At 38.8% G+C, this 18,395-nt stretch overlaps 1 protein-coding gene across 1 annotated transcript in view; it reads left to right on the forward strand.

The window, feature by feature from the left end:
* Positions 1-18,395, forward strand: part of crybg2 (crystallin beta-gamma domain containing 2) — a 63,488-nt gene that overhangs the window by 38,435 nt on the left and 6,658 nt on the right. Inside the window, exons 6-19 of the mRNA XM_051955492.1 lie at positions 892-1,010; positions 3,512-3,725; positions 5,234-5,373; positions 5,460-5,586; positions 5,803-5,838; positions 8,732-8,871; positions 8,942-9,068; positions 10,380-10,537; positions 11,416-11,542; positions 11,624-11,656; positions 11,979-12,091; positions 13,154-13,283; positions 13,366-13,505; positions 14,157-14,280. Of these exons, the coding sequence (XP_051811452.1) occupies positions 892-1,010; positions 3,512-3,725; positions 5,234-5,373; positions 5,460-5,586; positions 5,803-5,838; positions 8,732-8,871; positions 8,942-9,068; positions 10,380-10,537; positions 11,416-11,542; positions 11,624-11,656; positions 11,979-12,091; positions 13,154-13,283; positions 13,366-13,505; positions 14,157-14,280 (1,728 nt within the window). The remainder of the gene's footprint in view (positions 1-891; positions 1,011-3,511; positions 3,726-5,233; positions 5,374-5,459; positions 5,587-5,802; positions 5,839-8,731; positions 8,872-8,941; positions 9,069-10,379; positions 10,538-11,415; positions 11,543-11,623; positions 11,657-11,978; positions 12,092-13,153; positions 13,284-13,365; positions 13,506-14,156; positions 14,281-18,395) is intronic.

Here is an 18,395-nt window from a genome sequence, read left to right on the forward strand (position 1 = left end):
GATAGAAAACCATTATTTTTTTGTTAGAATGTGAAAACACGGAGATCTTAGAGTGTTATGGATCTGGACCACTTTAGATCAGGTCCAGATCAAAAACCAATGAGCTTAGGTAGGCCAAATCTACGTACAGTAGATGGTCGTACAAAGGCTAAGGACTCTTTAAAACTGAATTTTTGATATAGAAAACCATTATTTTTGGATTTAAAATGTGAAAACATTAAGATGTAAGTGTATTTCTTTGCATCTTGACCAAATGAAACCAGGTCCAGATCAAAAACCAGTCAGCTTCAGTCCGTCAGATCTTGAATAGATTGTCGTACAAAGGCTAAAGACTCTTTAAAACACATTTCTGATCTTGAAAACCATGATTTTATGTGTCAAAATGTAAAAACATGGAGATTTTAGTGCGTCATTTGGCATCTGGAACATTAGACCAGGTTCGGATCAAAACCCAGTGAGCTTAGGTGGGTCAAATCTTAAATAGATTGTCGTACAAAGGCTAAAGACTCTTTAAACATAATTTTTAATGTAGGAAAACATTGTTTTTTGTGTTAGAAAATGAAAACATGAATATTTCAGTGTGTTTCTTTGAATCTGGACCACTTTAGTCCAGGTCCAGATCAAAAATCTCCATGCTTAGATGGGTTGAATGTGCATTAGATCATATTTTTGTACCAGGACAGTTTGTTCCATTGTGCATCCCGAATGAAGGGATCCCTCGGTGCCAACAACATTAGCAAAAATTTAGTATAAAACGGAATAAAATGCTGAAACCTGACGCCCAGAGTACTAAAAACAGGCACTAAAAATGACAAAAGCTGCTGAAATGCTCCACAGACAGATTAAAACATGTGCTAAATGTTGATTATTAACTATATCTGTTCACTTCAGATGTACATATTCGACCGGCCAGGGATGTGCGGTCAGAGGTTCGAGGTTCGAAGTGACGTGGTCGATGCGACGCCGTGGGAGCTGCAGGAAACCATCTCCATCAGGGTGGTCAGAGGAGGGTGAGCGACTAAACTGATCAGCGTTTTACACCACGCTTAGGTCTGTTTGGTAGCCAAGAAGCTCCCAAAACAGAATCATAATTCCTGCACACATACAAGAAATCCAATTCAGAACCTCACAGAACAGACGAGTAGTTCATGGAAAGTTGGAAAACCAACAATTCTTTGGGTTTTTATAGTGTCTGGCTACCTGAAACTGTGTGATTTTGGTGAATATTTAAGGAGAACACATTTTTAGACACGACTCTTCCTTTTTTAGTTCGTTTGTTTTGTGAAAACGGTTGATAATGAAGCATCACTCCTGCTGAATGTTGGTGTTTAGCTGAACTAAATGTGAAGCTGGCAGCTCCCAAACACTGCCTGAACAACAATAATAGATCCTTTAAAATCTGATAATCCACATGAATGAACACATCAAAGAAAAACGCAGCTGCAGCTCGTTTTCTTGTTTTCTCGGCTCTTTGTTTTGCTTGTTGTTAGCTGTCAGCAGCGTGTGACAGACGTCGAAAGCTTGGGTTTGCATCAGATGAGATGGAATCTGGAGGCTCATCCACACCTTCTGAAACGATGAAACGCTGCTTTTCAAAATAAACCTCTGCCTGAAAAGATTCCTCCGATAGTCACCACGCCCCAAACACAAGCTTAAACACACACGGGGAATGTTTTAGAAAACACCGATTTAACAGCCTGGCTTCTCAACATCCCATAATTAAACCGTCATCCTTCCTGCTGCGCTGCTCAAACCACAGCAATAAAAACTGAAAATTAAAGAGTGTTTTGTTCCATCAGCCTCCAACTACAACTGAGATCTGGTGTTTTATTCAAATATGACCACAGTGGAGGGATTTAAATGCATTTTTCTCCCGTTGTGATCACTTAAGCAGAATTTAAAGATCTTTTTCCTCTGGTTTGTCCACTTAACCCTCGCGTTGTCCTGTCGGGAAATTGACCCGTTTTAAAGTTTGAAAATGTGAGAAAAAAATATTTTCACTGTGAAAACTTCCACATTTTTGGGAAACATGTTTTGGTGAAAAAAAAAGAAATGTCAAAAAAATTTCTTTAAGAGCATTCAGGGGAAAAAAATCTACCAAAATCCAGCGAAATTCTCTGGATTTTGTTTGATTTTTTTTTTTTAAATGTTCTTAAAGAAAATATTAGAACTTTGACTGATATATATATATATATATATATATATATATATATATATATGTAATCACTTTAAATATTTTTAGGATTTTTTTGAAAGATTTTATTAATTTTTTGCAAATATTTACAATTTATATATTATTTTTTTATTTTTTGAATTTTTATTTATTGCCAAATTTGGGGATTTTTTTTAAAAGAAAACTTTCAAGGAATTATTGGATTTTTCTTCCTGAAGATTATGTAAATTTCTGTGTAAATTTGGGGAATTTTTGCTGAATTTTTGGATTTTTTGCGGACAAGAGACCCTTTCCAAGTCATTTTTGTGTCTGTTTGTGCTATTTCTATCTTCTTTTTTTGTCATTTTAGCATCTTTTTTATGATATTTCATTTTAGCATGTTACTGGGTCATTTTTGTGTCTCTGTGCCGCTTCCGTCTTTTTTTTTTTTTGTCATTTTAGCATCTTTTGCAACTCGTTGTGTTATTTCATGTCATTGTAGCATCTCTCCGGGCCATTTTTGTGTCTTTTTGTGCAACTTTCGTCTTTTTTTTCTCTCATTTTAGCGTCTCTTGTGTCTTTTTGTGTCATCTTTGCTTATTTTTGTGCAATTTTCATGTAATATTTGCATCTTTTGTGTCATTTTTTGATCTTTTTGTATTGTTTTTGCTTGTTTTTGTGTCATTTTCGTGTAATTTTAGCTTCTTTCCTTTTCATTTTTGTATTTCTTTGTGCTATTTCTGTCTTTTTTGTCATTTTAGCATCTTTTCTGTCTCTTATGTGTTATTTCACATCATTTTAGCATCTTTACGGGTCATTTTTGTGTCTTTGTGTGACTTCCATCTCGTTGTTTTTGAATCATTTTGTAAATTTTTTTTTGGTCATTTTAGCATCTTTTCTGTCTCTTTTGTGTCATTTCAGCATCTTTCCGTTTCTTTTTTGTGTCTCTTTCTGCTATATCTGTCTTTTTTTGTCATTTTTGTGTCTTTTTGTGTGATTTTCAGGTCATATTAACTTCTTTTGAGGTCATTTTTGTGTCTGTGCGATTTCCGTCTCTTTTTTTGTCATCTTAGTGTCTTTTATATGTAGTACATCTGTATGGTAGTGAATTACTCAGCATATTGCCCTTTTTTTAATGAACAACTCTTCTCTGTAGAGTGTTTTTAAAGTCCTCTCATCTGAAAGTCCTTATTTAGTAACCCAGCAGCAGCATCAGTGAGGGATTGGGATCTTTGTTCCTCGTGTTTTGACAGATTTCAGAATAACGTTTCGGTAACATTGATGCAGAATAATTCACAAACACATTCGTCTAGAGGGAAGTTGTAACCTCGTGTTCTTTCACCTCCATCTTCTCCTCAGCTGGGTTCTGTACGAGAAACCAAACTTTAAAGGGGAGAAAATCGCTCTGGATGAAGGCGACATTGAGCTGACGTATCCCTACAACCTTCCTGAGGAGGAGCTGCAGAACGGACAGAAGGAAGGTGGACAACCCAGCGGAGAAGCAAAGGACGAGCAGACGGAGGCGAAACCAGCCAGGAAGTTCATCATCGGATCGATACGACGAGCCGTCAGGGTGAGAGAACCACTGGACTCTGTGGATCTTTGTTCTGTCTGAAATACTCTAAAAACATCCTGAGTTAAAGTATGAGAACCGAAAGTGTAACATTAGAGTGTTGTTCCTCAGTGACTGTCTGGTCCTCCATCCAACAGCTCCACCTAGTGGCAGAAATATGGAGAACCAAAGAATGAAACTATCCAAAAGACGTCTGCATTGACTTAAAACTTGACCTGACTGACTGCAAGATTGTCCAAAATGATACAGAAATGCCCAAAATTACTCTTCCAAAAGTTGTTTGAAATGACTCGACACCTGTCCAAAATTATTCAAAACAACTTAAAATCTGTACGAAACAACCTAGAGCTTGACCAGCCCGACTCAAAAAATGACTCAACATTTGTACAATTAATGTTTAAATTCCTTAAAATTGGTCCAAAATGACTGTAAACCATCCAAAAGTTGTCCAGCATTACAGTAAACAATAATTTAATCTAATCCAGTAACTTTAACATCTTTCTGGATCATTTTTGTGTCTTGATGTATGATTTCTGTGTCTTTTTGTGTCATTTTAGCATCTTTTGTGTCTTTTTGTGTCATATCGTGTTATTTTAGTGCATTTTTGTACCATTGTAGCATCTTGTCGGGTGATTTTTATGTCTCTGCTTGATTTCTGTTTCTTTTTCTGTCATTTTTGTTTATTTTTGTGTCTCTGTCATTTTTTGTCTCTTTTGTGTCTTTTTCAAGTCATTTTAGCATCTGTCCAAGGTATTTTGTTGGAATTTCTGTCTTTGTCATTTTATCATCTTTTTTGTGTCTTTTTTGTGTCACTTTTGCTTCTTTTGTGCATTTCATGTTATTTTATCATCTTTCCTTGTCATTTTTGTGTCTTTTTGTGTCTCTTTTTATCATTTTGTCTCCATTGTCTTTTTTGTGTCACTTTTGCTTCTTTTTGTGTTATTTCATGTTATTTTGTCATCTTTCCTTGTCATTTTTGTGTCTTTTTGTGCAATTTATGGCTTTTTTTTGCCATTTTAGCTTCTTTTGCATCTCTTTTGTGTCTTATTGTTATTTTAGCACGTTTTTGTGTCATTTTAGCGCTATTTCTGCATAATTTTGTGTGACTTTTGCTTCTTTTTGTGTTATTTTTGCCTTTTTGCATCTCCATTGTGTGTTTTTAATAGAATTTTAGCGTCTTTCCACATCATTTTTGTGTCTTTTGTGTCTCTTTAGTATCTGTTTGTGTCTTTTTTTTGTCATTTTAGCAACTTTTCATGTCATTTTTGTGTCTCTTTGTGCAATTTCCAATTTTTTGTCATTTTAATATCTTTTGTGTCATTTTAGCATCTTTTCATGTCATTTCAGCATCTTTCCGAGTCATTTTTGTGTCTCTTTGTGCGATTTCTTTGTCTTTTTGTGTTATTTTAACATCTTTTGTGTCATTTTCGTGTCATTTCAGCATCTTTCTGCAGCATTTAATCTGTTATTTCATACGTTTGTTGACACTAATGAATTCTCTCCTGCAGGACTACAGCGTCCCAGAAATCAGTCTTTTCCCAGAGGAGAACGCTGAGGGGAAGAAGGTGATCTTCAGGGACACTTCAGACGACGCCAGGATCTTCGGTTTCCCCATCAAGGCCAACTCCATCATCATCAACGCCGGCCTGTGAGCTCAGATTAATGAGAACGTCATCGTTAAACTCAGATTTAGGCTCGGTAGTTTTAATTTCTGGTGTTTTTTCTGCTCTCCAGGTGGCTGGTCTACGCTCAGCCCTTCTTCCAGGGCGTCCCACGGGTCCTGGAGGTGGGCGGCTACACAAACCCAGCAGCCTGGGGGGTGGAGCAGCCCTATGTGGGGTCTCTGCACCCACTCAAAGTAGTAAGTGGTGCTTTTACTTGCACTGTCATATATGTAGATGTTAGCCTTATTGTTCTGGACTGTATACCTCATCCATGTAAATATCCCTCAGTTAGGGATCAATTCAGTTTATTTTATCTTATTTTAGAGGCTCCGTTGTCTACTTCTGTAAAATTCAGTATAGAAGTGAATATCCTGATTTTTCAGCTGCTAATTTGTGTTTTTCTTTTAACACAGGGTGAACCAAGAGTGGAAAATCTGAGTGAACCAAAGGTAAGGATCTAAAAAATGTCTTTGCTGATATTAAATAGTTGTTTTTGATGCTTTAATCTCCACTGTGAGATCCATCCAACTGCAACTACTCCTAGAGTTACTGAAAGTTGAAGTTCATTAGTGAATACACCAGAATAGTGTAGCGTAGCATGGCATAGAATAGAATAGTGTAGCATGGCATAGAATAGAATAGTGTAGCATGGCATAGAATAGAATAGTGTAGCATGGCATAGAATAGAATAGTGTAGCATGGCATAGAATAGAATAGTGTAGCATAGCATGGCATAGAATAGCATAGTGTAGCATAGCATGGCATAGAATAGCATAGTGTAGCATAGCATGGCATAGAATAGCGTAGCATGGCATAGAATAGCTTAGTGTAACATAGCATGGCATAGAATAGCATAGTGTAGCATAGCATGGCATAGAATAGCATAGTGTAGCATAGCATGACATAGAATAGCATAGTGTAACATAGCATGACATAGAATAGCATAGTGTAACATAGCATGGCATGGAATAGCATAGTGTAGCATAGCATGACATAGAATAGCATAGTGTAGCATAGCATGGCATAGAATAGCATAGTGTAGCATAGGATGGCATAGAATAGCATAGTGTAGCATAGGATGGCATAGAATAGCATAGTGTAGCATAGGATGGCATAGAATAGCATAGAGTAGCATAGGATGGCATAGAATAGCATAGTGTAGCATAGGATGGCACAGAATAGCATAGAGTAGCATAGGATGGCACAGAATAGCATAGTGTAGCATAGGATGGCACAGAATAGCATAGTGTAGCATAGGATGGCACAGAATAGCATAGTGTAGCATAGGATGGCACAGAATAGCATAGTGTAGCATAGAATAGCATAGTGTAGCATAGAATAGCATAGTGTAGCATAGCATGGCATAGAATAGCATAGTGTAGCATAGCATGACATAGAATAGCGTAGCATGGCATAGAATAGCATAGTGTAGCATAGCATGGCACAGAATAGAATAGCATAGTGTAGCATAGAATAGCATAGTGTAGCATAGCATGGCATAGAATAGCATAGTGTAGCATAGCATGACATAGAATAGCGTAGCATGGCATAGAATAGCATAGTGTAGCATAGCATGGCACAGAATAGCATAGTGTAGCATGGAATAGCATAAAATAGAATTGTATAGCATAGCAATAGAGTACCATAGCATAGAATAGAATAACATTGATTAGAATTGCAGAGCATAGAAGAGTTTAGAATAGAAAAGAATAGCATAGCATTGAATAGCTTTGCACATAATAATAGCATAGAACAACAAAGCATAGAATAAAATGGCGTAGTACAGAATAGAATAGCATAGCATTGCTTACCATAGAACAGAATAGAATGACAGAATAGAATGGCATAGATTAGAATAGCATAACAGAATAAAGTTGCATTGCATTACGTAGCATTGCAAAGTATACAAAGGCATACAATAGCATAGCATTGCTTAGCATAGCATAGACCCTCCAGAAAAACGCGATTATGCGATCGCATGAATTCCCGCATTAATCACCAAAATGCCGCTGATTATGCAGGGGTCAATTATTTCCCTAAAGGCCGCATAATCCCCGCAAAACGGCGCATAATTCCTGCAAGAATCTCACATTTCCACGAAAAAAAGAGAAATATGCGGGTCCCGCTTGATTTCACAATTTCCGCATAAAATGAGAAAACTATAACCGATATAAATGGAGCTGTGAGTGAGTTTTTATGTGACGCCCGGCCTGACATCATCAGTTCACGCATTCACACACACACACTAGAAGCACGAGCTGATGTGGAGCGCGGGGCCAGTGTTGCCAACTTAGCGACTTTCTCACTAAATCTAGCGACTTTTTTTGTCAAAAGCGACTAGCCACAAATCTAACGACTTTTTCTGCCGTTTTGGAGACTGACAGGAAAACTCGGCTCATTCTGCGGTTACTGTTTTCAACAAGCAGCAGGTGCTGCTGTGAGCTTCTCCCCCTCCCAGAGCACAGGCTGTCAGTCCAGTAACCCCACAGCAGTCCCAGTGTCTGATTAGAGGACTCATCCCTCTGCGGCCAGACGGCAGGTGAATCGCGCATATCTTTGCATATTTCATAACTATTCGCATACTTTGCGACTTTCCGCAATTTGCCATAAAATGGCATAAAAACCCTGCATATTTATTCGCATAATCAAGGATTTTAGCCCGCGATTTTCTAGAGGGTCTAATAGAATAGAACATAGCACTGAATAGCATTGCATTGCGTTGCATCCAGTGGCATACGATAGCATGGCATTGTATAGCATAACGTAGAATAGAATAGCATAGGATAAAGTAGAATAGCATACCATAGCATAGAATAACATAGCATAACATAAAATAGCATAACATAGCAGTCTGTGACTTACTGTGTTATTGTAGCACATTTTTGTGTCATTTTAGCATCTTTGCGGGTCATTTTTGTCTCTCTGTGCAATTTCTGTCTATTTGGTGTTTTAGAATGGAATGGAATAGCACAACTGAGAATAGAACAGCGTAGCATAGAATAACATAGCATTTCAGAGCACTGCGCAGCATTGACTCGCATAGCATAGAATAGATTAGCATAGCATAGAATAGCACAGCACATAATAAAACAGCACAGATCCAAAAGAGGAAATTCTGTTTTTACAGTAGCAGCACAAACAGTAAAATGAGAAAGGAAACTGGAACATAAACTATATCTATTATATATAAATATATAGAACATAAACTGTGATTAAAAATGTACTAAAATGTGAAATGCACAATAGAGTGTTAAATTCTGACAATTAAACCGTAAATGAGGACATTAAGGTCCAGCAACGTGTGCAGCTGCTAAACCTCCTGGTCGTCATGGATGTTTCCAGATTGTGATCTACGACAAGCCGTACTTCAGCGGTAAATCCAGAACCATCAGCACCAACATGAGGGACTTCATGACCAGAATGGACCGGCAGCAGATGGTCTTCATGTACAACGTCGGTTCCCTAAAGGTTCTGGGAGGGATGTGAGTAGAAACGTTAAATCAGCTCAGATCAGTGTTTAGAGACAGGAAGTGACCTCTGTCCTGTTTCCAGCTGGGTGGGCTACGAGAAGGAGGGTTTCCGTGGCAACCAGTACCTGCTGGAGGAGGGCGAGTACCACGACTGGAGGGTGTGGGGAGGAATCGATGCCGAGCTGAGGTCCGTCCGGCTGATCCGAGCGGTGAGGACGCCCCGCTTAACTATTACATTAATAACATTTAAAAAAAACAAAATCAGTCCAAAAAACATTAACTCCATAAATATTTTTCTGTTTTGTCTTTTTTTTTGTAAGATTTTAGCATCTTTACATGTCACTTTTTGTATTTCTTTGTGCAATTTCCATCATTTTATCATCATCATTTTAGCATCTTTTTGTCAGTTTTGTGGTTTTTGTCATTTTTGTGTCATTTTTGCTTCTTTTTGTGCCATTTTCATGTCGTTTTAGCATTTTTAAAAACTTTTTTGTGTCTTTTTGTGCGATTTCTGTCTTTTTGTATGATTTCAGCATATTTTGTGTCTCTTTTGTGTCATTTTTGCTTGTTTTTGTGTCTTTTTGTGCAATTTTCATGTCATTTAGTATCTTTCCAGGTCATTTTTGCGTGTCTTTATCTTTATTTCTCTTTTTATGGTCTTTTTAGCATCTTTCAGAGTCATTTTTGTGTCTCTTTTGTGTCATTTTTCTTCTTTTTGTGTCTTTCTGTCATTTTCATGTCATTTTAGTATCTTTCCAGGTCATTTTTGCTTCTCTTTATTTCTGTCTTTTTTTGGTCTTGTTAGCATCTTTCGGAGTCATTTTTGTCTCATTTTTGCTTCTGTTTGTGTCTGTTTGTGCAATTTTTATGTCATTTTAGTATCTTTCCAGGTCATTTTTACATGTCTTTATCTTTGTTATTTCTGTCTTTTTTTGGTCTTTTTAGCATCTTTCGGAGTCATTTTTGTCTCATTTTTGCTTCTGTTTGTGTTTTTCTGTCATTTTCATGTCATTTTAGCATCGTTCCCGGTCATTTTTGTGTTCTTGGGACAATTTCTATCTTCTTGTGTCATGTTAGCATATTTTGTGTGTCCATTGTGTCTTTCTTTCATTTTTGGCAGTTTGGTTGATTTTGTTGTTGTTTTTTCTATTTTTGTGTTCGTTTCATGGCACTTTTTGCATCTTTTTTGTCTGCTTTGTGTTTTTTGTGTCATTTTTGTGTCATTTTCAGGTCATGTTAGCATTTTCTGGGTCATTCTGGTGTCATTTTTGTCATTTTAGCATCTTTTATGTCAGTTTTGTGCCTTTCTGTGTCATTTTTGGTTCGGTTTGTGTCGTCTTGTGCAATGTTCATGTCATTTTTGTGTCTCTGTGCAATTTGTGTCCATTTATGTGTCGTTTTAGCTTCTTTTCTATCTCTTTTGTGTCATATTGTGTTATCTTGTCACATTTTTGTGTCATTCCAGGTCTGAATCTGAGAGCTGGGAGCAAATTTGAGCTTTGTGTTCTCTCTTCCTGCAGGACCTGTCTGACCCCCTGCTGGTGATGTTCGAGCAGCCGGAGGAGGAGCAGGATGGAGTTCAGAATGAAAACACCTTCGAGGTGACCGAGGCCATCCCAGACGTGGAGCTGTTCGGCTACAAGACCTCCACCAGGTCCATCCACGTCCTCAGCGGGGCGTAAGTACTCCCAGTGTTTTCATCCTTCATGTCTTTTTCTGTCATTTTAGCTTCTCTTGTTTCTTTTCTGTGTGGCTTATTGTGTTATTTTAGCACGTTTGTGTCTTTTCAGCATCTTTCCAGGTCTTTTTTGCATCATTTTGTGCAATTTCTGTGTGTTTTTGTGTCATTTTATCATCTTTTGTGTCTTTTTGTGTAATTTTTGCTTATTTTTCTGTCATTTTAGCATCTCGTTTCTCTTTTGTGTGGCTTATTGTGTTATTTTAGCACATTTTTGTGTCTTTTCAGCATCTTTCCAGGTCATTTTTGTGTCCGTTTGTGCAATTTCTGTGTGTCTGTGTTGTTTTAGCATCTTTTGTGTCATTGTACCATCGTTTGTGTCATTTTTGCTTCTTTTTGTGTCTCTTTTGTGCTATTTCTGTCTTTATTTGTCATTTTAACATCTTTTGTCTTTTTCTGTCTGTTTTTGCTTCTTTTTGTATCATTTTAGCATCTTTCTGGGTAATTTCTGTGTCTTTTTGTGTCATGTTTGCTTCTTTTTGTGTCATTTTAGTGTCTTTTTGTATCATTTTAACATCTATCTGGGTAATTTCTGTGTCCTTTTGTGTCATTTTAGCGTCTTTTTGTGTCATTTTAGCGTCTTTTTGTATCATTTTAGTGTCTTTCTGGGTAATTTCTGTCTTTTTGTGTCGTTTGTGCTTCTTTTTGTATCATTTTAGTGTCTTTCCGTGTCATTTTAGCATCTATCTGGTTAATTTCTGTGTCTTTTGTGTCATTTTTGCTTCTTTTTGTGTCATTTTAGCGTCTCCTTGTGTCATGTTCATGTCATGCCAGTGTTGTCATGCTGAGATGTTTCAGAGCTTCCTCGTCCTCTGCAGGTGGATCGCCTACTCTCATGTGGACTTCTCTGGGAACCAGTACATCCTGGAGAAAGGCTTCTACAATAACTGTGCTGACTGGGGATCAGTGGACCCTCGGATCTGCTCGGTTCAGCCCATCTTACTGGTCAGAGCCGCTTCAGAATCAGGAAATAGTACTAAAACCAGGACGTGGTTCCGCTAATGTTCTCTTTGTGTTTGTTTTTAGGCTCCAAATGACAGCTCAAAGACCAGGAATGAGGTATTAAACTCTCTATTTTCTTGAATTCATTAATTTTTCATACATTTCTGCATAAATACAAGCTGAACTTCAGATTTTTACACAAGTCCTAGTAAAAAACTGTCACAGAAGATACTGAAAACAAAAATTCATGTACTTTTAACACCAAGTTTTATATAATATTGGAAAATTTACCAATATTTTGATGTAATTTGTTGACCTGCATTCTCTTTTTCCACTTTTAGGATTCATGTAAAAATCTTAAGATGTTTTCAGCAGAAATGTCTAAAATTCTAAAGGCTATAAACTGTATTTTTCATTTATTTATTCCCTCTTTTTCTAGATAATCCTTTACTCTGAGCCGGACTTCGAGGGCCAGTGTCACATCATGGACCGGAACCAGGAGGCGGTTTCAGAAACAGTCCTGACCAAGTCGTGCCGAGTGTCGGGAGGAAGGTGAGGAAGAAAAAGAAAACGTTTCCCGAACTTCATTATTATTCTGCTAAAGGAGAAAAACACATCAAGATTGAGGCTTTTTTTTTTTAACTCATCAGTACCAGAAGAAACCTAAACTCAGTCCTTAGTTTACATCTGCTATCATACAGATGTTGCAATTAAAAATACTTTCTTAGTAAACATACAAAGGCCAGAGAAGGCTTTGTCATGGTGCACCTTGCTAAGTAAACTCCCACAATGCTCTCTGCTCACCAACTACAGTAGTAAACAGCAAGAGGCTCCACCTGGTGGATTTACCAGGTACTACAGCTGATCTATTATACTTAAAGTGTGGATAATCAAAAAAAACAATATCTGCAGATAATGAATTTGACGTGACTCTGATTAGATCAGATCGATCAGATATATGTCCTGTTTTTTTAACTATCGCCCTCAAAATCTGTTTGAGTTGTAGTCAAGCTAAAATGCATGCACAAAAATGATGTTTTTTCATCATCTGATGTCATTCTGTGTGTTTTACAGTTTTCTGCTTGAACTTCAAGCAGTTTTCTGAGCGTTTTTTTTGCTTCATTTGATTTTTTTTTTTCTTCTCATTTTCCAACTGCAGTATAACTCAAAAATGTCTTCTGTGCAGTGTGACAGTTATAAAGACATAAATCATAAAGAAAGAAACAAGAAAAGTAGCATTTCTTTCCATGTTTATAGTAAAAACTGCCTGAAAATGTCATGAAATGTTAAATTATTTACAAAAAATGTGCTGTCAGATCAGCTTTTCTGTTTTTGCTTGTATAAAATCAAAACCAATCATAAACCTCTAAGAGAAGAATGCAGATTTGTTCCTTCCACATTGTGGCAGCTGGAATCGTTTTGATGGAACTGATAGTTCAACCAACAAACTGCCAGATCTGCCTCACTGGATGATCCAGATCCTGTGCAGATCTTTCTGTTCTCAGTGTGTCAGGCTGCTGTTCAGAGGCTGTGGATCAGATTCTGATAGATGATGGGAGTCTGATAGCTACAAACCCACACCAACCCGTCAGCGTCTGTCTCTTTGTGTTCCAGCTGGGTTCTCTACGACAACAAGCAGTTCTCTGGAAACATGTACGTCTTATCTGAAGGAGATTATCCCAGTCTGAGCAGCATGGGCTGCCCCGCCGGCTGCACCATCAGATCCATCAAGGTGGTTCCCATGGTGAGAAAACCCTCATCTAGACTAGAAGAAAGCCGTCTGATGTGTCTGTATTGTAGCTTTAACGCTCCACGTCTCTGTCCAGATGTTCTCTCTTCCCTCCATCTCCATGTTCGGCCTCGAGTGTCTGGAAGGAAGAGAAATCACCACCGACACCGAGATCGTCAGCCTGGTGGAGGAAGGTTTCAACAACCACATCCTGTCTGTCAGAGTCAACAGCGGCTGGTGAGGCTACGATTTACATCTTCTAGATCAGGGGAGTCAAACTGATCTTAGTCCAGGTTCCACATCCATTCCAGTCTGATCTCCAGTAGACCAGACCAGTAAAACCAGTAAAATCACAGCAAAATAACCTGGAAATAACCACAACTCCTAATGGTTCCTTTGTTTTAGAGCAGAAATGTTCAAATTTACAAAGCACAAAGACACAAAGCAACAAAAGCGAGAAACAAAATGACAAAAAATGAGAAAAACGACACGAAACAAACAAAAAATTAGACAAACAAGTTACAAAGTGACAAAGAAATGGACAAATGCCACAAACGAGATTAAAAAAAGATCACAAAACAACGAAAAAAGAAAAACATAAAATGACTGAAACATGAGAAGATGACAAAATCAGGCAAAAAAAGACAAAAAACAAAAACAGAATGACAAACATGACGCAGGCTGCATGTTTGACAACCCTGATCCACAGTTTGTGTTATATCCACTTTAAAAGTCTGTTTTTCTTTATGAAGACGAGCTTTGTGTCTTTGTATGACAGTTGTAGGAATAAGTTAATTTGTTGACGATAGCTAAACGGTTATTTTTGGTGATTGTGTAGCTGTCAAATTGTCCAACAACCTTTAATTGTGTGTTTCTGTTGCATTACAGTTGGGTGATATGTGAACACAGTAACTACAGGGGGCGCCAGTTCCTCCTGGAACCCATCGAGATCACCAACTGGCCCAAATTCAGCTCCATGCAGACCATCGGCTCCATGTACCCCATCAGACAGGTGGGTTTAGGAACCCTTAAAGCTCTGTTTTAACATCAGACAGGTGGGTTTAGGAACCTTTAAAGCTCTATTTTAACATCAGACAGGCGGGTTTAGGAGCCTTTAAAGCTCTATTTTAACATCAGACAGGTGGGTTTAGGAGCCTTTAAAGCTCTATTTTAACATCAGACGGGCGGGTTTAGGAACCTTTAAAGCTCTGTTTTAACATCAGACAGGTGGGTTTAGGAGCCTTTAAAGCTCTATTTCAACATCAGACGGGCGGGTTTAGGAGCCTTTAAAGCTCTGTTTTAACATCAGACGGGCGGGTTTAGGAGCCTTTAAAGCTCTATTTTAACATCAGACGGGCGGGTTTAGGAGCCTTTAAAGCTCTATTTTAACATCAGACGGGCGGGTTTAGGAACCTTTAAAGCTCTATTTTAACAGACAGGCGGGTTTAGGAACCTTTAAAGCTCTGTTTTAACATCAGACGGGCGGGTTTAGGAGCCTTTAAAACTCTATTTTAACATCAGACAGGTGGGTTTAGGAGCCTTTAAAGCTCTATTTTAACATCAGACAGGCGGGTTTAGGAGCCTTTAAAGCTCTGTTTTAACATCAGACAGGTGGGTTTAGGAGCCTTTAAAGCTCTATTTTAACATCAGACAGGCGGGTTTAGGAACCTTTAAAGCTCTATTTTAACATCAGACGGGCGGGTTTAGGAACCTTTAAAGCTCTATTTTAACATCAGACAGGTGGGTTTAGGAGCCTTTAAAGCTCTATTTTAACATCAGACGGGCGGGTTTAGGAGCCTTTAAAGCTCTATTTTAACATCAGACAGGTGGGTTTAGGAGCCTTTAAAGCTCTGTTTTAACATCAGACGGGCGGGTTTAGGAGCCTTTAAAGCTCTGTTTTAACATCAGACGGGCGGGTTTAGGAGCCTTTAAAGCTCTATTTTAACATCAGACAGGTGGGTTTAGGAACCTTTAAAGCTCTATTTTAACATCAGACGGGCGGGTTTAGGAACCTTTAAAGCTCTATTTTAACATCAGACGGGCGGGTTTAGGAGCCTTTAAAGCTCTATTTTAACATCAGACGGGCGGGTTTAGGAGCCTTTAAAGCTCTATTTTAACATCAGACAGGTGGGTTTAGGAGCCTTTAAAGCTCTGTTTTAACATCAGACGGGCGGGTTTAGGAACCTTTAAAGCTCTATTTTAACATCAGACGGGCGGGTTTAGGAGCCTTTAAAGCTCTATTTTAACATCAGACGGGCGGGTTTAGGAACCTTTAAAGCTCTGTTTTAACATCAGACGGGCGGGTTTAGGAGCCTTTAAAGCTCTATTTTAACATCAGACGGGCGGGTTTAGGAGCCTTTAAAGCTCTGTTTTAACATCAGACGGGCGGGTTTAGGAACCTTTAAAGCTCTCTTTTAACATCAGACGGGCGGGTTTAGGAGCCTTTAAAGCTCTTTTTAACATCAGACGGGCGGGTTTAGGAACCTTTAAAGCTCTGTTTTAACATCAGACGGGCGGGTTTAGGAGCCTTTAAAGCTCTATTTTAACATCAGACGGGCGGGTTTAGGAGCCTTTAAAGCTCTATTTTAACATCAGACGGGCGGGTTTAGGAGCCTTTAAAGCTCTATTTTAACATCAGACAGGCGGGTTTAGGAGCCTTTAAAGCTCTATTTTAACATCAGACAGGTGGGTTTAGGAGCCTTTAAAGCTCTGTTTTAACATCAGACGGGCGGGTTTAGGAACCTTTAAAGCTCTATTTTAACATCAGACGGGCGGGTTTAGGAGCCTTTAAAGCTCTATTTTAACATCAGACGGGCGGGTTTAGGAACCTTTAAAGCTCTGTTTTAACATCAGACGGGCGGGTTTAGGAGCCTTTAAAGCTCTATTTTAACATCAGACGGGCGGGTTTAGGAACCTTTAAAGCTCTGTTTTAACATCAGACGGGCGGGTTTAGGAGCCTTTAAAGCTCTATTTTAACATCAGACAGGTGGGTTTAGGAGCCTTTAAAGCTCTGTTTTAACATCAGACGGGCGGGTTTAGGAACCTTTAAAGCTCTATTTTAACATCAGACGGGCGGGTTTTAGGAGCCTTTAAAGCTCTATTTTAACATCAGACGGGCGGGTTTAGGAACCTTTAAAGCTCTATTTAACATCAGACGGGCGGGTTTAGGAGCCTTTAAAGCTCTATTTTAACATCAGACGGGCGGGTTTAGGAGCCTTTAAAGCTCTATTTTAAACATCAGACGGGCGGGTTTAGGAGCCTTTAAAGCTCTATTTTAACATCAGACGGGCGGGTTTAGGAACCTTTAAAGCTCTGTTTTAACATCAGACGGGCGGGTTTAGGAGCATTTAAAGCTCTATTTTAACATCAGACAGGTGGGTTTAGGAGCCTTTAAAGCTCTATTTTAACATCAGACAGGTGGGTTTAGGAGCCTTTAAAGCTCTTATTTTAACAGACAGCGGGTTTAGGAACCTTTAAAGCTCTGTTTTAACATCAGCACGGGCGGGTTTAGGAGCCTTTAAAACTCTATTTTAAACATCAGACAGGTGGGTTTAGGAGCCTTTAAAGCTCTATTTTAACATCAGACGGGCGGGTTTAGGAGCCTTTAAAGCTCTATTTTAACATCAGACAGGTGGGTTTAGGAACCTTTAAAGCTCTATTTTAACAGACAGGCGGGTTTAGGAACCTTTAAAGCTCTGTTTTAACATCAGACGGGCGGGTTTAGGAGCCTTTAAAACTCTATTTTAACATCAGACGGGCGGGTTTAGGAGCTTTAAGCTCTATTTTAACATCACGACGGGCGGCGTTTAGGAACCCTATTAAAGCTCTGTTTAACATCAGACGGGCGGGTTTAGGAGCCTTTAAAGCTCTATTTTAACATCAGACGGGCGGAGTTTAGAGCCTTTAAAGCTCTAATTTTAACATCAGACGGGCGGGTTTAGGAGCCTTTAAGCTCTATTTTAACATCAGACGGGCGGGTTTAGGAGCCTTAAAGCTCTATTTTAACATCAGACGGGCGGGTTAGGAACCTTTAAAGCTCTATTTTAACATCAGACGGGCGGGTTTAGGACCTTTAAAGCTCTATTTTAACATCAGACAGGTGGGTTTAGGAACCTTTAAAGCTCTATTTAACATCAAACAGGTGGGTTTAAGGAACCCTTAAAGCTCTATTTTTAACACAGATGGGCGGGTTTAGGACAGGTTTACCAACGGGCGGGTTTAACCTTTAAAGCTCTGTTTTAACATCAAACAGGGCGGTGTTTAGGAGCCTTTAAAACTCTATTTTAACATCAGACAGGGGGTTTAGGAGCCTTTAAAGCTCTATTTTAACATCAGACGGGCGGGTTTAGGAGCCTTTAAAGCTCTATTTTAACATCAGACAGGGGTTTAGGAGCCTTTAAAGCTCTATTTTAACATCAGACGGGCGGGTTTAGGACCTTTAAAGCTCTATTTTAACATCAGACGGGCGGGTTTAGGAGCCTTTAAAGCTCTATTTTAACATCAGACGGGCGGGTTTAGGAGCCTTTAAAGCTCTATTTTAACATCAGACGGGCGGGTTTAGGAGCCTTTAAAGCTCTATTTTAACATCAGACGGGCGGGTTTAGGAGCCTTTAAAGCTCTATTTTAACATCAGACAGGCGGGTTTAGGAGCCTTTAAAGCTCTATTTTAACATCAGACGGGCGGGTTTAGGAGCCTTTAAAGCTCTATTTTAACATCAGACGGGCGGGTTTAGGAGCCTTTAAAGCTCTATTTTAACATCAGACGGGCGGGTTTAGGAGCCTTTAAAGCTCTATTTTAACATCAGACGGCGGGTTTAGGACCTTTAAAGCTCTATTTTAACATCAGACGGGCGGGTTTAGGACCTTTAAAGCTCTATTTTAACATCAGACGGCGGGTTTAGGAGCCTTTAAAGCTCTATTTTAACATCAGACAGGTGGGTTTAGGAGCCTTTAAAGCTCTTTTTAACATCAGACAGGCGGGTTTAGGAGCCTTTAAAGCTCTATTTTAACATCAGACGGGCGGGTTTAGGAGCCTTTAAAGCTCTATTTTAACATCAGACGGGCGGGTTTAGGAGCCTTTAAAGCTCTATTTTAACATCAGACAGGTGGGTTTAGGAGCCTTTAAAG

The sequence above is a fragment of the Acanthochromis polyacanthus genome, chromosome 11 (assembly GCF_021347895.1).
Source record: "Acanthochromis polyacanthus isolate Apoly-LR-REF ecotype Palm Island chromosome 11, KAUST_Apoly_ChrSc, whole genome shotgun sequence".
NCBI classification, from domain to species: Eukaryota; Metazoa; Chordata; class Actinopteri; family Pomacentridae; genus Acanthochromis; species Acanthochromis polyacanthus.